Below are 22,385 nucleotides of genomic sequence, written 5' to 3'. Positions count from 1 at the left end.
AGCCATATTGCGTTGGGCATACACGAGCCATTCAAGAAAAAGGGTCTTCCGATGGGTGTAGTGGCCAAGTAATAGACTGTTTCTGGGCTGCGCCATGCAATGCGATGCAAATTTGTTTGCTTGTTTGTGTGATGCATGTACAAGACTGAGTCGTGGGCAGCGCAATGGCGGGGACATTTTCGGCTAGCGCTGGTTTAATATGCCGGAATGATGGGGCCGGTCGCCGGCAAGGGAAGGGCTGCGGGAGAGCTTCAAGGATCGGCGAGTAGTGCCGCTTGTGGCAGCCAGTACATGCCTACTTGGCGATGCATCTATACCGGGGCTAATGGGAAGATGTCAGCCGGCGAGATGGGGCAGAGAGCATCATGGTAACAAGGACAAAGAGAGACATGAAGATAGCAAGGGTGGTAAAATTTAGAAGCTGCTCAGTAGCAACTTGGTGACGAGTACCTACTATGCCTACCATACTTACAGCAGTAGCACCTTGAATAGTTTAGGGTATGCGAGACGCTCTACCGAATACCTACTTCTCTTATAGGTTCCTTGTAAAGGAGACTTTGCTTCATGAGGAGTCGGATTCAGAGAGTCAAGACACTAGGACCATCCCCTAAAAGCATCATTTGCCAAAGAGAGTAATAAAGTGAGCTACTTAATCCTGCGCCTGTTTGCTAGCAGTAGGTTCACAGTAGTATTCGCTAACTGATATTTACCTACTACCTATCCTCTGCCTCCTACAGTAGGGTGAAGTAGTTTGCGGGAATTCAGTGACGATGTTGCAAATACGCAACCTCCGAAATATTCCCCGTTAAAACCTTGAATTGCAAGGCAATTACAGACCGAGACCAGACCACCCAATTGTATGGAGCGGCTTCTTCAGAGCCTATGCTGGTGCCCAATTTGAGTTGCCAAGCCCATTATTATTATAGCCCGGTGATACATATGGCGGGCAGTGGCGGTTTTTACCATTACAGGCAGGTAAATCCTCACTGATGGGCACGAGGACGAGATCTGATACCTCACATGCGTGCATAATGGAAGCTGTACCTGCAGTAGCCCAATGGCACAGCACCACGGCCTGCTACGTCGTGACCATCGAGGCCTACGACGCTTATGATGGAGCGAAACGGTGATTTCCTGCATATTCGTGCAGCGGCTAAAACCCAGAGGAGACAGTCTTGCCCAAGTTCCTCATGCCTCGCATATCCCACATCCTGATATGACACCTCGGGATTGAAGCCGGAATGCAAGCTTGCATGGAAGAGCCAGCCTTCACATCTATGCTGCACTGTGCGAAATACTGGTGATAGACTATAGAGGTTTTGGATTTCACTCCGGTCTGAGGCCCGCATCAGAAACGCCTACAGTGCGGAGGACTGTGACACGACAGAGATGCAATGCTGCTGCTAGCTCGACGCAGGACAACTCGCTGCTTCTCGCTCCATATTGGCCCAGTAGAACTCGGCCCATCCAGGCCTCAATCAATCCCTTACACACGCTGCATCTTATCCACACACACACACAGTTGTTACTATTTCTGCTCTCCTATTTAACTGCATCCAAGTTGCAGGTGTCTACTGAGCCTCTGGCCCGGCGTAGACCTGCACACGCTAGATGGCTTCTCCACAGGCCATGCAACTAACTACCTAGTAAGCGCTCAAACAAGAAATTCATCTCGGCGACGGTATCGCCATTCTGGCTGGGCACGACTCAACAAGACGCCGAACAGCGGGCCAGATCAAAACGTGGCATCCTTGTTTTTGTCTCTTTTTTATGGAAATCCTCTTCACTGGCTGCAACAGCTGCAGGATGAAAAATTGGCAACTGCGCTGCCTTGTTTTCTGATTCGTTTTGGCGATTGACGCGCCACAGCGTGTTTTGCAACCAATCTGGGGTCTTGCATTCTCCCACCATCGCCATAGTGCTCAATTCCCCCTTTTCTCTTTCTGTCACTGCATGACGAGGATATGTCGTCTCCTGCGGCTGAGGAAATCGACGCACTCATTCGCGATGTGGCTGCGGGTGAGCGGGCCAATATGCCCCCTTTGGTGTAGCATTTACTTACCGCATGTTAGCTTCCAAGTTGCCAGCCAAGTCCCGAATGGGAGATGTCAGGCCTACAGTAGCAAGCCTGACATCTTTGGCGTACGAAAATGGCTTGTTGCCGGAAGCACTTGATCAGCTTGTTGATCTGGTTGTTACGCCCAGCCACCTTGACCAGGCTAGTCGCGCTGCCATAGTCAGAAATCTATATCCTGTCTCCAGAGTATCCCGCGATATTGCCATTCGTGTTATTGGTGCTCTTGGCCATGGAGCACTTAAGCCTTCGCTCAACATCCAGGTAGCACTTCTAAAATGGCTCATCATGATCCACCACGTGCTGGAAACCCCAGCCGTGCTCGCTCAAGCTTATGGTGTTCTCTTTAATTTGCTCAATACAGCGGCGATTCGGCCAAATCTCTGCCATTTATTGGCACTTATCACACGAAGAAAACATGTTAGACCTTTTAGGATCCAGGCTCTGTGAGTATCTCATGAGAAGGATTCAAAAAAGCTCAAAAACTGACTAGATTGTTAGCTTGAACTTATCACGACAGACAGCCAATGATCCTTATTTAATCGGCCTTCTCAGAGTCTATAAGGATTATTATCCTGAAATCATATTGGGAGAGTTAGTTCGTGGCAGGGCTTCAGCGTTCAAGGTTGGTTAAATGGCAATAGCACGGATACAAGTTGAGCTAAACTAATATTGCCTCAGCATCCGGATATATCATGGAAAGAAAGGCTCCAAGAAGTCCAAGAGGCTTATGCTCTGCAAGCAGAGAAGAATTCACAGGCCGTTCTCGATGGCTTCCGGGTTAATCGCCCCACCGGCCGCGGCCAAGGAAACAGAGCTGTACCGGCCGTCCACACGTCTCATGCCACAGAGGTAATATGGCCATGACCTCCAAGGCCCATTCATATGCTAACATTACTCCAGAATTCTGTTACTTTGGAAGAAGTCGAAAACATCACAGGCTTTGTACAGAATATTGACAGGATAGAGCTGCCTAACCAACTTGTGGCCGTCCTCGCTGATCCCTTGCTGCAGAAGCTACTGCTTCTGCGTCCAAACGCAGAGGCTTATCAACGGGTAGCGAACTGGCTCAATTCAGTTCTGCAAAATGTCATTGATGGCGATACTGATGAAGCCGTGCTCTGGGAAGTTTTGGGTGTTGTGAGAGAATTTGTTGTGCAAAGTAAAGTAAGTCAGAGCTCTCGCAGGCACATAGACCAGCTGTCTATCTTCATGGCCGGTGCTGATATATGACTATAGTCTATACCTCCCGTTATCCTTAGCTTTTTTGCTATATTTTTCCAGCAATGGAATGGATCTAGCCAGCATGATTCCATTCTACAGATTTTGTCGTTTGCTCCTCTTGTGGAGTTCCAAGGCAAGTATTCGCTCTTCTCGGAAATATATTTCTGGCTCTCAACGTATATATAAGCTAACTCTTCCACTTAGAACTGTATCAACGTATCTTGCAACCGTTAGAGCTAGCTATCTTAGATAATACGCCAGGCTCTCAGGTTGAAATTTTAGGTCTATATTCCAACATACTCCGCCACTGGACTGCCATATTACAATCGAGCGATCTAATTCCGACCCATGCAAATGCAAGCGTCACGGCGTTGATACGCCATACCGGGCGACTCAGCCTCACTCTTCTACAAACCTCTCCCATAGAGTCGGTGAATATTGCCATCATCGAGTTCTATGAACAGGCGATCCACCTCGTTAATGACGACTCTCTCAAGTACTATATACGGATTGAACTGCCACCCTCGGAGCTGATTTATACATTCTTGTTCAGCAGCTCTGTGGCCACCATGTCCCGCTTATGTGGCATCTTGGCATGTTACAAAAAAGGCTTCGAAATGGCCATGTCGACAAAGGCCAGAAACGATGGCTCTAATCTGATCGACGCTCTCTCCTATGACAGAGCCTACGTGAATCTATACAACGGGTATCTCATGGATATCTGTAACTGCTTCTGGCGAAGTAGAGCCTTTAGCGATGCGGATACCAATTCTCATGGCTGCCTGGTGCCGCGGCCTACCGTGTCTAGCCTCACGGCATATGTATCTTCAGTGGACAAAACGTTCTCTCTGCCTTCACTTCTTACTCTATCATATTCGCCTGTACTCTGTTTTCAGAGCATTCGCTCGGTGCGAGATCTTGAAGATGCCGCTATAGGAAGTAGCAGTAGCGCCATTAGGACAAGGCATGCTGGGCCTGTGACACAAAACAGTCTTTCGAAATTAGCTGTCGCGGGAGGTATACAGCTTTCCTGGCAAGACTATCGTATCGAAGTTTTGAGATCACTTGCGGAAAAGAATCTTGGTGGCATAGCTGAGCTCTTGAAAAACACAATGACAGTGCTGAAGAACTCAATGGATGCAACACCGCGAGCACGGGCAAAAATGTCCATCTAGCTGAAGACGAAGTTAGAGAGAAAGAAAAATATTGCAACTTCTTATGGTGGCTATATATTGATTAGGTCTAGTTGAAACAGACCAGCTGCCTATATCCCATCGGTTGAAATTCAGGGTATCATCAAAAAAAGAAACAAGCAGAAAGAGGATGAGAGAAAAGAAAAAGAGAAGTAAATGCGATTTATCCATCAGCTATCCCATCCCAGAGTGTTGAAAACAGAATGAAACTAGAATCCGGCTGTGAAGGCAGAGTTGAGGCCTGCCCCTCCGCCAAATAGCCAACGCCATGCACCGTTGAATGCTGTGCTCACCGACCGTTTATGACAACAAAAGAAAGATCAGCCTCATGCATCGTCCGATAAGCCGTTGAAGGCATCACCTCCAAAGAAATGTTTCTCCGTGGATTGAGAAAACTCGTGCTTTAAGCAATGTTCTCTTAGTTCTCCCTTTGCTTGGACTCATCGCCATATCCTCCAATCTTGATAGCACCAAAACCATAAGTTTTGCCTTCAGGAGCTCGGTTTACCTGGCTTCTCGGCCCTCTCTCCTTCAGGTCGTCCCTCAACCAACCCATGACCAACTCTCCGAGACGGCTGTTGCCAGTGGGCCCAACAGTCGAATCAACGGCCTGCAGCATGTTTTCAGCAGTGTCCCACTCCTTGACAGTGCCGAGATGCATGTGGACGAGGTGGGTAGGCCAGCCAGCCAAGTTATCCAAGATGTGGGTGGCATAAACGATGGTGCACTCCCGGTTCTCCGTCTCCCGCTTCAGCCAGGCAAGGAACTCATAGCGAGTCAAAACATCAAGGTCGACAGTGATCTCATCCAAGAAGAGCACGGTCCAGGGACGCAGAAGACCCATAGCCAGCTGGACTCTGCGACGCTCACCGTCGGATACGGCATGCATCCGCCAGTTGATGTCGATATCAAGCATGTCGACCAGCTCGTCACGGCGCTCAGGGTAAGCATCACCGCCAACAGATCGAAGCAACTCTACGACGCCAATATCGTTGCGTACGATGGGGTTTAGCACCCACTCGAGACCGAGGTATGTGACGCCTTCGAGGCCCTCTTTGAAGGGATCGACGCCACAGATGGAAATGGCATCTCCCGGGGCCAGGCGCTTTCCAGCCAGAAGACGCAAAAGGGTCGTCTTGCCGGCACCGTTGGCACCAATCAGAAGAGTTCGTGAGCGTGGAGGCAGATCAAGAGAGATGTCCTGTACGCCTGTGGAAAAGTCCGGAAAGGTGTAGGAAAGACTCCGGGTCACGATTTGAGGTGGATTCTGCTGCTGAGTCGGCATGTTGGCGGTTTACCGGTGGTTTTGCAATGAATGAGGTGATGGAAGATATGGGGTATGATATGATATGATATGATATGATGTGTGTATGTAAGAGTAACAAAGAGAGAAGAGTGAGTCTACCTAACAGATTTGCTACCGCTTCAAATACCCAGTAATGACAACCCCACTGGCGAAGTTTTCTAGCGCCCAGCGTCGTCTTTTCTCGGCTTCTTGGAGTGGGATCACACTTTCTCATCTATGGTGGGGGAGGGGTCGTATTTTACGGAGCACTCCGTACGACATTCAATTCATGCCGGAATTGAACAGGCCACCCCGGAGCACGCCGCTGAGAGCAGTATTACATAGGCCTACTGTATGCAAAGAGATGGCAGGGGTCCTGTAAGGCGCTGGCTTAGCGGCCAAATCGAGCTTACAGTGGGCTACTTCAATGGATGAGACCGCTACAAGTATAATTATGTACTCTTATTTCGGGTTCAGTCGCTTTTGTGGTGAGGATGGTCACTAAGGCACAAGCTAGCTACTTGGTGTGTGACCTCGCGTGTCCGACGCGGGGGCAGCGCAAAAAAAGTCCCGGCAAAAGCGCGTTGAGCTGCCACCACCACGAGAGCTAAAGTGATCTACCTAAAGCCTGCTCACGATAGGCACTAGATGTTAAGCGTTCGAACAATCAATCTGCGACCAAACCACATTACACGTATTCAAAGAAGCACGACTGCGGCCTAACTTAGCATACCCTTCGAATCAAAATCTCAGTCCACCAAAGCTTCGGCCGTAGCTGCTGACAGCCGCCGTCATGGTCAAGCTCGAAGATGTCTCTAGTCTCTTGCAGACGCCCGCGTATGTCCTCGCCCTCTAGCCTGCCAACCTCAATTCTAACGCTGATACAAGGGATCTCTCTCAGAAAGCGCCCATCCGAGCAGAGTCAGCCTACAAGCCGCTGCACTCCTTCGCCCTAGAGAAGCAGCGGTCCTACAAGCAGCAGTTTGGCGATATGTACTTCCTGCGACTCACCAAGATCAAGCCCGCGGTAGAAGAGGTGGCTGCAAAGGCATGGGACGGCACAGAGATTGGTGGCGAGCGAGCTACGAGGGTTGAAAGAGTGCTTGATGTTCGGCAGGGCGAATTGTGCTGGGTTGCAGGAACGGTTTACATGGACATGCGGCTAAAGCCCAACATCCTCGAGGATGTGTCCAAGGATGTGAGTATTCCCTCTCTTCAGCCAAGATGTGCCTATATTCGCCATGTTAAAAAAAAAAAAAAAAAAAAAAAAAAGGGCGGGTATACGGGCTATGTTGGTGACGATACGATACTAACTATCAATCTGTCAAATTGCTAGCGTTGGCTATCTGCGCCCATCTCCTCGCAAAAATACTACTCCGACGACGGCTCCGATCAAATCATGCTGGAAGACGATTCAGGTCGTGTTCGCTTAGTCGGCGACTTGCTCAACAATATCCCACTTGTGACTGGCTGCATCATTGCCGTTATGGGCACCGAGAATACAAACGGCGAGTTCGAGGTCATTGACCTCAAGGTTCCCGATTTGGCCCCTCAGCCAGAGCGTTGGACTCTCTCCAAACCATCCTCCGCGAGCAGCAAGCCCGAAGGCGAGGATACAGAAATGACAGATAGTCCTTCTCAGAGCGGCGGCAAGAAGATTGCCATCGTATCGGGATTGTCCTTCTCCGGCACCGATGCCTCATATGATCTTGAGCTGGATCTTCTGTTGGAATATTTGCTTGGAGAGGCACTCGGACCCGACGAGCAGACCAATGTTTCACAAATCAGCAGGCTTATCATCGCTGGTAATTCTATTTCCACCACCAAAGAGAAGGAAGATGATGAAGGCGGCGAAGAGGAAGACGACAAGAAGGCAGTGCAGAAGAAATACGGCTACGATGCCAGCGCTTATAACCCCGTGCCATCCCAGCTCTTTGACCAATTTGTCTCGGAGCTGTTGCCTTCCATCCCCGTCACCCTCCTCCCCGGTGCCCAGGACCCCGCCAACGCAAGCTATCCTCAGCAACCCGTTCATAGCGCCATGTTCCCCCTTTCTCGGGCCTATGCATCGGAGCCCGGCGTAAAAGCAACATCACAACCTGGGTGGTTCGATCCTGTGACGAATCCCTGGGAAGCAGAAGTCGAAGGCTGGAGGATATTAGGCACAGGTGGCCAAAACGTGGACGATGTGTTCAAATATGTCGAGAGCGACGACCGATTGGGCATGATGGAGGCTATGTGCAGGTGGAGGTGCTGTGCTCCCACTGCGCCCGATACACTATGTACGTCTCCTTCCCCCTACCCCCTACCCCTTTATCTTGATGCGTCTCTGTTTCTTCTCCAGCAATACTTTGTTACTAATGAATTCACACTAGGGAGTTATCCATTCCAAGAAGACGACCCTTTTGTCCTCAAAACCTGCCCCCACGTCTACTTTGTCGGCTGTCAGCCCGAGTTTGCAACCAAAGTCATTCATGGCCCCGAAGGCCAAAGTGTTCGACTCATTGCTGTGCCGTCGTTTTCGAAAACGAAGGAATTTGTGTTGATGGATACGGAAACCTTGGAAGTGACGAGAGTAAAGATTGCGTCAAGATGAAATGTGTGATGAAGATAGAATCACGAGATATGTATCTGTATATCTCGATACATACGAAATATTAATAAAGCTACAACGAGAATATATATGGCATAGATCATTTTAAAGAGTCTTCCTATGTATATAGGTACATGTAGTCTTATTTTATCCATTAATAGCTGTTGGCTTAGCGCCGAGAGCTGACGATGCACTGCGCAGCAACTAAATACCACTAACCTCCTATACCTAGGTAGGTACTACGTAGTCTCTCTTTATATTGTTCAACTTCGCCGTACAACTGCATGAGGGTTGTGGAGAGCCTTGCCGTATTCAGATAGAAGAAGGCAGAGGATAGTAATCTACAGCCAATTCTGACGGTCCTTTCCAGCATGCATTGGAGACCACATTTGCAGCGTCAAACGAGCTTCATCGCAGCTTGATCCACGCCCGCAGCCGCAGCCGCCCCGCCGTCTCAGAGCTAGCAGGGCCGTGACAAAGCTCCAACCCCACTAGAGCCTTGCTGCCAGCAGGAACGAGGCAACCTCCAAAAAAAGTCAACGCGAACCAAACATACCTGCCACCAATACAAACACCACCTTGGACGTGCGCCTCGACGCCCTTCGCCACTCTCTGTCCCGTCACCATAGCGCACCCATTCACGCCTCGCATCCGACGCGAACAGAACTCACGATGGCGGCCGATGTTGGCCACATTGCACAGCTGCTGCAGGCAACGCTTGATCCTGCTCAGCACCGCACAGGTATGTTGCGCTTCTCTCCATTGCCCCGCCTTCGGTGCAAACGCGAAGCACGAGAAGAGCCCAAATCACGCCTGCAGAGGCCACCGTGTACTAACGAGCGTCGAACAACTCTAGCCGAGGCTGCTCTCAAGCAGGAGGCGGCCAAGCCTCAGTACTCACTGACGCTGCTCACCATTGTCAGCAACGACGCTCTACCCATCAACACTCGCCTGGGTGCTGCCTTGGCCTTCAAGAACTTCATCCGAATCAACTATGTGGTAAGTCACGATGCCATACCATGCCACCGACGCGATTGCGATCCTCGCCAACTCGTCTGCGACACATGACCTTCGAGATGCTAAGACTAGTACGTGTAGGACGCGGATGGAAACTACAAGATCCCTCAGGACGAGGTCCAGACAATCAAAGAGCGCCTCATTGGGCTGATGATCGCTTCTCCCGCCAATATCCAGAGCCAGCTGGGTGAGGCTGTCAGTATCATTGCCGATTCGGACTTCTGGGAGCGATGGGACACCCTAACCCAGGTAGCTATCTTCCAATGCGAGCTTGATGAGCCCGTTATGTACTGATAGTATGGTAAACAGGACCTTGTCAGCCGTTTCTCCGCCACCGATCCCAAGGTGAACATTGGTGTGCTGGAGGTAGCCCATTCCATTTTCGTTCGATGGAGGCCACTCATGAGAACGACCGCTCTGTATACAGAAATTAACCATGTGATCAACACATTTGGCGGTCCTTTCTTCCAGTTGTTAGCGGTAAGAGCAGTTCCAGCTGATTTTGTTTCCTTTCCACAATTCAATCATCCCTCCTCGTTAGATCCGACGCTAATGGCAGCTCGTATGAAATATAGACTACCGACAGCAAAATCACCGAGCATGCGCACGATAAGGCGGCTCTTCAGGGCTGGTTCGAGGTTCTAAGCTTACAGCTGAAAATCATGTTCGACATGTCCTGCCACGATCTGCCTCCTGTTTTCGAAGAAAACCTCTCCAGCATCTCCGAGCTGCTTCACAAGTATCTGAATTATTCTAATTCCATCCTGAATACCGACGACGATGACGAAGTCAGCGTTGTCGATACTGCCAAGGCCGACATTTGCGACTTCCTCGAGCTCTACACCTTCAAATATGACGCAGATTTCTCTCAATACTGCAAGCCATTCATCACAAGCACTTGGAATCTGGTGTCATCCATTGGATCAGAGACAAAATACGACACCCTTGTTAGCAAGTCGTTGCACTTCTTGGCGGCGGTCGCGGCAACTCGGGAGCATTCCGAGCTCTTCAACAACGAAGAAGTCCTCACACAGATTATTGAAAAGGTCATTTTACCCAACGTTAGCTTGCGAGAGTCTGATATCGAACTGTTTGAAGATGAGCCGATTGAATATATCCGCCGAGACTTGGAGGGCTCTGATACAGGATCTCGACGCAGATCAGCTACCGACTTCCTCCGCAGTCTGCAAGAGAAATTCGAGGCCCCCGTCACTAGCTCTGTTTCCAGGTACATCAACCATTATCTCACCCAAGGAAAATCCGATTGGAAGTCCAAAGACACCGCGGTCTACTTGTTCATCTCAATTGCCGCCAAGGGTGCCGTCACACAGGCTCAAGGTGTCAAGACCGTCAACCCCCTTGTCAACGTTGTCGACTTCTTTGAGCAGCACATTGCATCTGACCTGGTGAATGGAGAGGGTATTCAGCCAATCTCTAAAGTTGACGCAATCAAATTCCTCTACACCTTCCGCAGCCAGTTGTCCAAGGAGCAGTGGAAAGTGGCTATTGGCCCATTGATCCAGAACCTTAACTCGTCCAACTATGTTGTATATACCTACGCGGCCATTGCCGTGGAGCGCGTGCTGTTTTTGACAGACGATGCGGGTAATGCGATGTTTCCCCGCGCGGACATTGAGCCATTCGCAAAGGATCTGCTCAACCATCTTTTCAAGCTGATAGAAAGGGAGACCAGCGCTCCCAAGCTGCAAGAAAACGAATTCTTGATGCGATGCGTGATGAGAATTCTCATTGTCATCAAGGATGGAGCGGGGCCTTGGCTCGATACCATCCTTACACACCTCATTCTCATCACAAATGTGATGAAGTCTAACCCTAGCAACCCTCGCTTTTACTACTATCACTTTGAGGCTCTCGGCGCTCTGGTACGATACTGTGCCGCGACGCATGCCGCTGCAATTAATCAGAAGCTATGGGAACCAGCACATCAAATCCTGGTGGAAGATGTTACGGGTAGGCTTATTCTCTTCTAGATACCCTTGGTGATGAAATTTCTTGAACTAACAATCCATCGGTAGAGTTCATCCCGTACATTTTCCAGATCTTGGCGCAGCTCCTCGAGTCAAGCCCAGTGGATTCCGTCTCTGACAATTACAAGGCGCTTCTTGCCCCTCTACTGCAGCCTCCTTTGTGGGAAACCAGGGGCAACATCCCTGCCTGCACACGACTACTGGCCGCCCTTATCCCCAGGGTAGCCAAGGCAATTGTTACTGAGAACCAGACTGAGGCCGTTCTTGGAATTTTCCAAAGATTACTTAGCGGAAAGAAGTCAGAGCTCCATGCTTTTGATATTCTCGAGGCTATTGTCAATTCTTTTGAGCCGTGAGTTGATGATGAATGAATCTTGAGTGTTCTAATGCTAATTTCTCTTTCTCTCCTAAGATCGGCCCTTGACCCGTACTTTGACACCATTCTCAGGCTGATTTTTACAAAGCTACAAGGATCTCCGGCTGATTCTTTCAAGATCCGCTTCGTTCGATTTTTCCATCTCGTTGCGGCGAAGTTGGAAGCTGGCTATGGAACAGATTACTTCGTCAAGTATTCTGATAAGGTGGACGAGAAGGTCTTTGCCCAAGTTTATCCTCCATTTATCCTGCAAGAAACAGACAAATTGGCAAGGCCCGTTGACCGGAAGGCTGCCGTGGTCTCCCTGACTAAAACGCTGTGCGACTCTCAAGTGTTCGCTACCAAGTTCGCCAAGGGCTGGGGAAATACTTGCAGGATTCTTCTCACTCTGCTAGCAAACCCCCCAAGCGCTGCCGCTGGTGTCGGAGACGAAATCGTGAACGAAAACTCTCCCGATGATATCGGATTTGGATTGACATTCACAGCTCTTAATACGTGCAAACTTGCTGCGCGAGATGACTTCCCCGAAGTGCAAGATGTGACTACTTGGGTCAAGCAGTACATGGTTGAGGCTAACCAGAGACATGGCGGCGCTATTGAAGGCTTTATCTCGCAGCGTCTTACGCCCGAGCTGCAGGAGGCCATTGCTCATTACATTCGATAAAATCGACAATTTAGAAGACAAGCATACCAAAGAAAGAGCCGTACTTTCTATAATTGGTGAAATATTATGAAATTTATGAAGAAAAGAGAGAAAAACCAGGCCACACCAGGAACCAGAACATGGGGATGGAGCGGCTAGCAAGGGACGGAGAAAGTGATAAGCGATATTAAATAACGAAGAGGCAAAATGAGGAAAGCTAGTGGATAGATACACTGAAATTACATAGGTATGTAGTCTAGTAGATAGTAATTGATATCCGCGCCGAAATATGTCGGGGCGAGAAAAGAATCATCAGTAATTGGAACACGTCAGGAGAAGAAAAAGCCAATGAGAGGACGCAGATGCAGTTTGTTACATAGTATTGATTGTATTTCCTTTTAATGATAGCTATTTATCAAAAGAATTCAGTAACGTACAAGAGACTACTAATAAGTCACTACGTCATCTCTTTCGTCTCATCTCATGATTTCAAAACCATGTACTTGAAAACTGTATGCTTGCCCATCGTAGTCACCATAAATACGTTTTTCCCTCTCCGGCGCTGGAGCGCAGAAAAGACTAAAAGACTAAAGAAAGAAAGAAAGAAAGAAAGAATATGAGAATATCTAATAAACACCGTAAAATCTTATCTTGAAAAAAAAAAAAAAAAAGAAAAAGAAATAGAACCGCCTCTCCCATTGAAAAGGGAGGGGAAAGAGAGAAAGAAATGGGAAGAGTAAAAAAAAAGGGGGTGGATAAAAAAACTTGTACACTCTCCCAAGATAAAACCAGCGCCGGAGTCATGCTAAGGCTAAACAGTCCTCGTCGTAATGCGTCGTAGTGATGCTAATAGTAAAATGATGTATGTCGTTATGTAGAGGCGATATTAATAAAAGTAGGGTAAAACAGGAGAATCTCGCCCAGGCGAAGTGAGCCAGGTATGCCTGCATTTCGAAATCTGCTCCTTGGGTTTGGCTTTCTCCTCTAAGAAATGTGCCGCTTAGTTTCACAAGAAAAAACAAACGCTGATGAGTGAAAGTCGTTGGAGATATTAGTCGGCAGAGAATGGTAAAGTGAAAGAGACAGCCAACATATGTTGCACAGGTAGGCAATAATCTACCAGGCGCGCTTAAAGAAATCCGCCCTCGGGGCCGACGCCGACAACACTGTTGCGCCAAGGGCAGCGTCGATCTTGCGTCTGCCATTCTTGGCTTCTAGGCGGGGGAACGGTATCCCTATGGCTCATATTGGGTCGCCGTACGCTGGAGGGAAGCGGCTCTGCTCCAACACTGCCTCGGCGGCTATCTCCGCTGCTGTTGGTCTGGACTACCAGTAAGCTGCTGGTGCTCGAGAGCCTTCTGGTAAATTCAGAGAAACTCAACCTTTTGGAGCTCGCGCCAGATCGGCGATTTTCCGAGTCTCCGCTCTGTGACGCATTATCGTTGGCGGCCATGCCTGCAGAAATCGGATTCAAATGAGGCGTGCTCTGGGTCCTCTGCGTTGGATTGAGGCGACTTTTGGCATGAGCTGTGTGAGGCCTTGAAGGCGGGGATTGAGATGCCGACGCCGACGCCATCGTATCGACATGGAAACTCAGGTGAGCCCTGGACATCGTGGGACGTCGTGATCCGCGTTCTCTGGGTGATTCGCCGTGTCGATCTGCGATAAAGGCTAAAGCTCGTTGAGCTGAAGGGGAAATAATCGGGCTCCTATCATAGCCGCTCTCTTGTTCATCCGCTGAGTGCGCGTTGTCATCGGAGTCGAGCTCCTCGTTATAGTCAAGATGTGCTCCTGCTTCAGGATTGTACGTGTTGCGTACCGCCGCTCGCTCCAGGCGCTGGGCAGCCTCTCTCTGTTTCCGCTTGTCGTCTACTTCGCGCATGAGAGCATCAAATCGAGCAATGGAATTGAAGTTCTCCTGACCGGGGATGCTTGTTTCAGCCCATGGAATGTGCCCTAGCTGAAAGGCCCTGTCAAGGATCGTCTCTCCAGGGGCAGGCGGTGCGCTGACGTCAAACGACATAGACGCCTCCATTGGTGACCCCAATGCTTCGTGGCCACGCGTGGGTGAACTCAAGGTCGAGGACCGCCCTTGGGCCGCAGTCCACCCCTCGATCAGTTCTCCCTGGTAAATCGAGTCTCTGATCGAAGGCAACCCCGCATCATTATGCATCGGTCCAGTGTATATTTGGCCTGGAACCGCAAACGATTTCTGAATCGGGTGCTGACTGACGCTAGAGGGCGAGGAAATGTCGCTTCGTTTGGATCGCAGGCTCGGTGAATCAGAGCTAAATGTGGCAGGACGCTCACGAGGTCCCGTTGAATACGTAGCGCCGGAGCTCTTGTGCTGTAGAGGCCTCGGATCTGGGCGGTTTGCTTGATTTCCGCTATCAGGTCTAGGGAAGTACTCTGTCTCACGACTTCTGGGGCTGAAGGGGCTTGAAAACACCGGCGTACTACTTCCATCTGATCCTGTAGGATTCTTCTTCTCCAGGATAAACTGAGCCCACTCATGAAGGCTATTGTGATGATCATCTTGCGGCGTCCGAAACCATAGAGTACTAGTACCGGCTTCCTTGCTTGCTATCAAGCCCACGGATCGACTAGAGCGGCGTTTCCGTTCCTTATCGGATATGGTGACAATAAGCGTAGGTTGGATAGGCCCTTGTTTGCGATAGGCTACCATTTGGACTTGGCAGTCGAGGACGCAGCTCGTAGGCCACTGGTAAGCAGGTTCCGCATCTTCCTGAGAAAACAAAAGGTGTTAGATATTGCCATGGGGGCTGCCAAGAATAGCAGCCAGCGTATCAGCGCTTACTTTGGACTTGAAAACGGAGATGCAGTATTCGTCGGTATACGCTTTGGCGAGAGGCTTCGGGCCAGAGCTGGTAGGCCATACGCCGTTACCACTCTGTCGGTCCTTCTGCTTGTTGATCGTCGCCCGTCTACCAACGAAGACGTATCGGGACTGCAAGGAGTGCGAATTAATCAGATGGGATCCAATTAGAAAGAAAACGGGTATAAAACCAAAGTACGAGACAAGACAAACGAGACAACAAGCAAGCATACCTTCCATTGCGCTTTCGCAAGAATGTGGTTTCGGTCGGGAGGAACAAGGAGAAAGCCGTCAAGGTAATCCATGCCGGGCGGTTGTGAGGCTGCTGCTCCCGAAAGATGCAGCTGCAGTCGCAAACAGGCCGGGAGAAGGCGAAATGAAAATTATCAGTCGTTCGGGTTAAAAGCACATGCTGAGGGCAAAAGCAAAGACGAAATCGCCTCTTCTGACCGAGTTCATATGCGTGGTCGAGAGGTTTGCGCTTCTCGGGTGTAAGAGCAGAGCTGCAGGAACCCAACAATGGGAATGCCTCCTATCTTGTCGTCTCCTCTTTTTTTTTTAAACCTCGTCTGGATGCCCGCACAGGACGAGGCAGAAGCAGCGAGCCTTTGGTGGGTCGAGAGATAGCAACGGGGTATCACAGCAAGCAACAAAGAAGAGAAAACGGCGAAATGAGGGATTCACCGAGATGGAGCCATGGAGAAGAGGGAGCGCGAGCTGAAATACTAGCAACGGGCAGTAATTTAGCAACTGAGGACCCGGCCTAGTTCTCCGGAGATGGTGGATGCGGCTGGGGACGAAGTTTTAGCTGCCAAACCCGAGTTTATAGATGACGATCCGGTGTTCAGGCGCCGGCGGGGGCAGCAGAGACGCTGTGCAGCCATGCGAGTGCCAGTGCACAGGGCCCTGGGCGGCCCTCGTAGGTGCCCACCGTCGCTAGAGGACGCTGGCGGAACGCTGTACTTTGCTGCTGTGACGGAGCGCCGCCACCGGACCCAGCGCTGGGAGGCGCAATCGAAGTCAAATCCGAGGCACCGTATCCATGTACCTGGCTCGACGCCTGCGATGCAAGATACTTCCAGAATGAGTGGGTCAACGTCGAAATCAGCGCTAAATCCGGCCTCAAAGCATGTCTCGTCATGGCCGCAGAAGAGTCCAAGTACATGGAGCTCGCCGGCGCACTAAGGCCCTTGCTGTCCCCTAAAGAACAGCCAGTGGACCACGCCGCCTCCCCTGGGACATTCCAAGGGTTCCTGATAAATTGCATCCCCACCGCCCAGCATCTATTAGCAAGGCTTTGGAGGCGCGAAGAGAATGAAAGAAAAAGAAGACACGAAAAAAAGTCAAACGCTGGTATGGAATTGTAAAAGCACCAAAACGCTAGCATTACAGTAGCGGAACTGCAAGGTACTTTTTTGTAGATGCCTGCATAGCAAACATGTTTGGGTGTAGTAGATTAGTACTAAGATGTTGCTTTTGAAGCAAAGAACCCATCGCATTACCTAAGATATTGTCAAGCAGGTGCCAATTACCGTAGTATCCAGCGCTACTGTATAGGTACGGGCAAGAGCCACCGTTGAATCCAGCAGAAGAATCAGATCCTTCCATGTGCCTACTAAAGCAGAGCAGGTGCAGCAATAGTGCCTTGGAATAGTTCGCCACCCGCTGGCGAAGTTGCGATCAGAGTACTTCGGGGTACCGCTTCCTATCACAGCGGGCGTCTGGTACTCCACGATACTACGGCCGAGCAGCTTCGTTTCACGGACGATGCCCTCGCTCGCCCGTTTGGCGTCCCGTGCTGGAAAGAGCCCATCGAGTCATTGGCAAAGCTGCGTCAGAGAGCGGAGCGCTGCAGCTCCCTGTCCCCACCAGGGTCTCCAGCGGTAATAACACTTGTAATACTACCTACTCCATATTTTATATCAACTTTGATGGTTTCTCTCCCGCAAACCGTCTTCAGCTCCCTACTACTGTATCTCTCTCCCCCCGCGCCTGGCTGCTGTTGACAAATACTGCGAGTACCGCGGAGTACCGTCCTCAATCGTAGTAGTCCTCTCCGGAATGGGGTCAATATTATAAACCTCCGCTGGACCTGATGCAGGCACATACGAAATAACATCCACCCAGCTGCTCTTGGCCTCCCAAGCCAGAGACGAGACCCTGCCTGTCCTGTGAGTCGTCCGATGCTGCTATGCTGCTGTGAGTGTCAGTATGAGTAACTGTGTCTACGGATTAGGAGAGCCGGGCACAAACGAAGGAGGCACAGCGTGCGCCTCCAATGCAGGACTGCATCCGCGTGTGTGACTAGCTACTTGACACCTGCGCTGCAGTCGTTTCTGCCAACCGAAGCACCAAGTACGAGAGCAGGTAGCAGAGCCCAGCCCAGGGACCAGGGTTGCCGGGCTAAGAGGGTGGCCATGGGAGCGCAAAGTGGCTCCTTAATTCTGTTCTAGCAAAGTCTATGGAATAGCGTCTCGACGCTTGGCCGCCAGAATGGGCCAGCCTTGGCCAGGGGCCAGGAACGGCGCAGAGTCTCTGAAAAGCCACCAACCATGGTATCATCATGGCAACACACCAAAGACGCCTAGACACCACTAATTTCGCCCTCCTGTCCGCCCGGCGCCGAATGGAAACGCACTTGCAAGTTCATTCATCTGGGTCTTGATCGGCATTGCCATGGCTGTGTCCGCCATTAGCCGTGTTAGCCACCATTCCTCCGTTCGGGTACACCAAGAAAGCAGACCACCTCTCGCCGTGGCTTGTTAGTTTCCTCAAGGACAGCAAAATAGGAAAGCACAAGCAAGATACCGAGCATTCCGCAGCATGCTAATGCCAGGCATACGCCCAAGCGGGCAAAGCACAGTTCCAATTGCAGCCATGGCGTGTTAGCACGGAACGCTACCATGCACGAATACAGGTACAACTTCTTCGAAGAGTCGTGTCGTTACTAGGGCTCTGCCAAAGGAAAAAAAAAAATCGAGGCTAGCTGCTGCTTGCTGCATGCAGGGGCGGCTATTGCAAGATGGCAATTATGGATACCGGCCTCCACCTACAGGTCCTCAAGCATCACCTGTCCTGTAGTGTATACTCTCAGAAGCACACCTGGGCATACTCCATGCTATCTGTTCTCTACCATTTATCACGAGGAAGTTGGTATGGGACTCTACTCCGCTACTTGAATTGGGCAAAGCAACTTGGCCTCAATGATGTAGGTAGAGCGAGGAAGTTACAGTGCGTACTGTAAAGGCCTGCTGCTACGAAGATCATCGTTCATCTTGACAGCGCTGGGCGAAAACGAAAGCTCCCTACGGAATATATCTACGATTAAAGGAAGGACATCTTGCTTATTTCTCACTCCTCTGGGGACTTTATCTTTGTGATACATTCGAATGTACGAATACCATCACTTTTAGATTGTCCCGACGAAGCAAAAAAAAAAAAAAAAAAAAAAAAAAACAAGAAATTAAAAGGAAGATCAAAGAACAAGAAAAGCTCGGGGAAGCCGGGGTGTTGGTGCTACATTCTTGGCACAGCTAGTGCTCTTATGGTACCTGCATGCCCGGGACAGATCTGCTCATTGGCCAAAAAATGGCCGTCCGGCTAATGCATGGCTGCATCTCACGACGGTGATACTCACGGTGGCGACTTATTGCATCCTTTTCAAATGCTGGTACGGAGCGCAGAATACTACGCAATTGGCGACAGATATCAGACGATATGACGGCCGAGCCATTCGCCCCCAGACTGCTACGGCGGAGCGGTTCGGAGAGTAGTACGTACTGCTACCTGCAAACACAGCGCCATACTAGCATTGCTTAGCATGCTTTTAGCCGTCTGTTCAAAGTTCCCCTGCATTGCTACCAGTTGCCGATCTTCGCTGCAGCATTTCCACGGTGGTATTGGATTCGTGGTTCTTGGCTGATTCAGGCCAATAGAACTTCACCGATGGAAGGAACAGTGATCGTTAGCCTCCATCTTGATCTACGATCAATTTTAATGTCTAGTCTATTGGCCGGGCGCACATGCTTAGATGGCCAGTGCTGGAGCTCCAATACGACCTTACGGCCACGCCATCCTCTTGTTTGTACTAGGGTGCCCGGGGTTGCGCAAAACTAAAAGAAAGAACAGAAACAAACGGGCGCTGGTTACATCGCTGCTTCAAGCTGCACAAGGGCTGCTATATCTTTTTTCACCCTTGACATATACGCTACATCTAGCATAAAGGCCAGCAACATTAGCGGCTTGTTCGTCAGTCAGGCATGAATATGGAGGGGCGATGTGCCAGCGTCACCGCAAACTGTAAGTCGCTTGTATGCAATGAAGAGGTGGGAACACTCATTGCAAAACCAATCATATGGCATTACCGAGGTAAGTTCCATTGTCTCTATGCGCAGAACTAGGTAGATGGTATGAAACAAAGGGAGTCGGCGTTACGGCGTATCAACGATCATACATAACATAGAGGTGTAAGTTCTGCTCTGTGGTACCTTGGGTCTACTCGATTGCATCCACTGCCTACACCATATGCTGTCATGGATGACAGAGTGACGATTGACGGGGTTGCACAGAGCACCCATCACTCATTTGTCTTAGTATCAAGGATTGCGAGTACCATTGATCCTTTTTTTTTTTTTGGTGACCCTGAATCCCGCATATGATTATCTTGTCCCTTTCCGGCTGGCGCACTAACACTGCATTTTCTTCAATCGACCTATGAGGACTTGTTGTGCAGCAACAGTCGACATTATATGAGCAGGATGATGTGATAATGTGACAAGTAAGTCTAACCAGTCTTTGCTGGGAAATTGAGTTCCTGGTGAAACTTTCGATCCCTTTGTTTCAGCCCACCTTCTGTTTCCAATGCAAGCTCAGCAGTCAGTATACGACACGGTATTGCTGCATCCGGATTCGCCGAAACAGTTCATGTCCTAAGAACTATACGAAGTAGACTACTGTACAACTGGTAATATATTGAAGTACGCTGCGGCCTATTTGAAGTAAATGGAAGGGATCCGCGAGATCATCTCTTGGAAGTTGCCTCAACACAAACGGCGCAATCTTGCAACCATGGCGGTAGCCTGTTGATTGTATCTCCTGAGTGGAAGGTAAGCCTGGCTGCACGTGTATGTCAGCAACTCGGACTCCTACCGGTATACAGGTCAAGGCGGCTTTGCTGAATTACTTTTCAGGGATATCAGCCTCTGAGGAGATGCATCTGCAGCGCCAACCATGCATAGAAGCGATGCTCTGGATAAGCAGAATGTTTTCTGAAGGGATGCGTAAGGGCAGCGACCGATCTAAACGGCCCCGGTTCCATTTCCCGCAAATGATCGTGCCATACTGCCAGGCAGAGGACTTGGCCACGACGCATGCTGTTCGATCACCTACGCAGGAACAAAAGGGGAAACGATACGCCGCCAAGTCGGCTTAGTCGGATGACATTCGCCTCGTCTGCACAGTCGTCTATCATCCATCATTCCTTTCCTTCCAGCAGATCTCGCCTGTAAGAGCCCGGGAATTGAAATATAGCCGAGATTCTCTTACGGAGCGGGTAGTATATTATTTACTATCACGGCTAACTTGCCATTAGTTCTCAGTCGTGTCAGGCATGTAGGGTCATCGGCACTTGAGAAGCAGATGGCAACGACTTCTAAACAACCCCCTCCCCCCCTTTCCTCCTCTAAACTTGCTCTTTATCGTGACAACATACTAAGTACTCAGTATTCCACTTACAATATCGATTATACTTTGTATACTTTATATGGAGAATATATACTACCTACTAATAGGTATATATATTAAAGTACCTACCTGCGTTCCCAAGAGTCCGTACCATCAACATTTTAGCGCCGCAGAGCTGTGAGCATCACCGACGCTCGCCCCCCGGATTGTGGGGGTAGTCGCTATTCTGTGGGCATCCTATAATCCTTGTCCAATTTCGTCAAGTTGCTCAAGCTCTAGCCAAGCCTTCATCAGAAAAAAAGAACGAGAAAAAAAGCAAAACAAGCGCAAATGTGCATGGGCTCAATTTAGGCTTTTCACGCCCTGCACATAGGAACAAACTCTGTATACGTCTCAGCAGATTGCACCACAAGCGTTGGAGCCATCAGCAGGCTAATGCCTAGGCCTGTTTAAAAGAAAGGGGTAACATGCTGGAGGATGTCAGGGCCCAGGCCTCAAAAGTCCCAGCAGGCTTTGCTACTTCTACTTGCACACAGCAAGCAAGACGTCGGGGCAGGGTACAGGAACCTTCTCAAAGGGAACTTGCAGAAGCTGCTGCGTACAAAGTGTACGTGGCCCTGGATATTACATCTGCTGGTGCGTTTATACTAGGTGGTCTTGATGCATAGCGTGAGCTTTCCGGCACCTACCGAATACTGCTGGTCCTGGCAGTATTACTGTGCAGTGGCACTCCATATTCTATGCCGGGATGTGCGATCGAGGGCTCCGTAACACTAGCAGCATTACTACTGCCGCTGCCGTTGAGCCTCTAATACCTACACAAAGATGTGTCTAAAGTGCAGGACGAGAATTGGAGACGAGACACGGGAGACCATTATTGCACATGCTTTGCGCCACCGTCAACAGCTGCTTATAGCCGACGTCGTCCAGGACTGAGTGGCTATACATGTTGTATATGGTACGGTATGTTTTCTGGATGCATCGGGAATCGCTGGGTGGCATCGCTTAATCTTTCTGAAAACCGACATCGAGCACGGACGGCGGACTGGGCACCATCGGATCGCGCATGCTGGTAATGTCAGACGGCTCTAGTCATCGCTACCAGGTAATACGAAGAGCGATGACATTTCATTGCCGCAGGGTGACAGGAATCTCCCACTGCATGTCCCGCTCTCTCCTAATCGATGGCTAGGGTTCTACGCCGTGCCAAAATCGCAAAAAAATCGCAAGCAATGCCCTCTTGGCACCACCACGGCTGGTAATATGAAGCATGGAGTGTTTGCAAGTATGAATTGCTGCGGCTATCTGTATGTACCAGGCAGCTTCATCCTGCAAACAAGTGCACCATTCGCTCTCATACATCTGCCACCAGCACCACCACCGCATCCCCAGATCTGGAGCTGAAAGATGGGTTTCTCGCTGGTACTAGCACTAGCTAGCATGAAGAGATGCAGCCAGCATATACCGCACCCTT

The 22,385-nt window shown here is 50.0% G+C and overlaps 7 protein-coding genes across 8 annotated transcripts; 4 read left to right on the top strand and 3 right to left on the bottom strand.

Annotated features, from left to right (window-relative positions):
* The first annotated feature begins 1,502 nt into the window (after window positions 1-1,502).
* Window positions 1,503-6,011, top strand: TrAFT101_008919 (uncharacterized protein). The gene is made up of 7 exons (XM_024905310.2): window positions 1,503-2,019; window positions 2,073-2,520; window positions 2,576-2,699; window positions 2,756-2,926; window positions 2,978-3,241; window positions 3,314-3,431; window positions 3,503-6,011. Exons 1-7 carry the CDS (start codon window positions 1,965-1,967, stop codon window positions 4,471-4,473), a joined length of 2,151 nt encoding a protein of 716 aa, XP_024761655.2. The 5' UTR covers window positions 1,503-1,964; the 3' UTR covers window positions 4,474-6,011.
* TrAFT101_008918 (uncharacterized protein) lies at window positions 4,500-5,974 on the bottom strand. Its single transcript, XM_024907891.2, has one exon. It carries the CDS (start codon window positions 5,774-5,776, stop codon window positions 4,910-4,912), a length of 867 nt encoding a protein of 288 aa, XP_024761656.1. The 5' UTR covers window positions 5,777-5,974; the 3' UTR covers window positions 4,500-4,909.
* A 350-nt stretch (window positions 6,012-6,361) lies between the features above and the next one.
* Window positions 6,362-8,510, top strand: TrAFT101_008917 (uncharacterized protein). The gene is made up of 4 exons (XM_024899892.2): window positions 6,362-6,613; window positions 6,665-6,974; window positions 7,113-8,058; window positions 8,152-8,510. Exons 1-4 carry the CDS (start codon window positions 6,570-6,572, stop codon window positions 8,370-8,372), a joined length of 1,521 nt encoding a protein of 506 aa, XP_024761657.1. The 5' UTR covers window positions 6,362-6,569; the 3' UTR covers window positions 8,373-8,510.
* Window positions 8,511-8,873: 363 nt separating this feature from the next.
* Window positions 8,874-12,832, top strand: TrAFT101_008916 (uncharacterized protein). The gene is made up of 7 exons (XM_024899895.2): window positions 8,874-9,111; window positions 9,226-9,368; window positions 9,468-9,635; window positions 9,696-9,866; window positions 9,962-11,357; window positions 11,423-11,726; window positions 11,787-12,832. The coding sequence occupies exons 1-7, from the start codon at window positions 9,042-9,044 to the stop codon at window positions 12,412-12,414; spliced, it is 2,880 nt and encodes a 959-aa protein (XP_024761658.2). The 5' UTR covers window positions 8,874-9,041; the 3' UTR covers window positions 12,415-12,832.
* TrAFT101_008915 (uncharacterized protein) lies at window positions 12,758-16,094 on the bottom strand. Of its 2 annotated transcripts, XM_066128469.1 has the most exons (4): window positions 15,463-16,094; window positions 15,212-15,361; window positions 13,776-15,139; window positions 12,758-13,714 (listed from the first exon to the last, which is right to left on the bottom strand). In XM_066128469.1, exons 1-4 carry the CDS (start codon window positions 15,532-15,534, stop codon window positions 13,636-13,638), a joined length of 1,665 nt encoding a protein of 554 aa, XP_065984588.1. In that variant the 5' UTR covers window positions 15,535-16,094; the 3' UTR covers window positions 12,758-13,635. The 2 variants fall into 2 exon arrangements, with proteins under 2 accessions (XP_065984588.1, XP_024761659.1); XM_024903690.2 differs by having other exon boundaries at window positions 12,758-15,139.
* On the bottom strand, window positions 16,074-16,496 carry TrAFT101_008914 (uncharacterized protein; the record flags this gene model as incomplete). Its single annotated transcript, XM_024905311.2, has 1 exon — window positions 16,074-16,496. One exon carries the CDS (start codon window positions 16,494-16,496, stop codon window positions 16,074-16,076), a length of 423 nt encoding a protein of 140 aa, XP_024761660.2.
* A 3,539-nt stretch (window positions 16,497-20,035) lies between these two features.
* TrAFT101_008913 (uncharacterized protein) lies at window positions 20,036-21,082 on the top strand. The gene is made up of 2 exons (XM_066128468.1): window positions 20,036-20,334; window positions 20,419-21,082. The coding sequence occupies exon 2, from the start codon at window positions 20,439-20,441 to the stop codon at window positions 20,658-20,660; it is 222 nt and encodes a 73-aa protein (XP_065984587.1). The 5' UTR covers window positions 20,036-20,334; window positions 20,419-20,438; the 3' UTR covers window positions 20,661-21,082.
* The last annotated feature ends 1,303 nt before the right edge of the window (window positions 21,083-22,385 follow it).

Source organism: Trichoderma asperellum, chromosome 5, assembly GCF_020647865.1.
Source record: "Trichoderma asperellum chromosome 5, complete sequence".
In the NCBI taxonomy this organism is placed as follows: Eukaryota; Fungi; Ascomycota; class Sordariomycetes; order Hypocreales; family Hypocreaceae; genus Trichoderma; species Trichoderma asperellum.
Note: the sequence above shows the minus strand (reverse complement) of the source record. Positions and strands in the feature narration are given on the sequence as shown.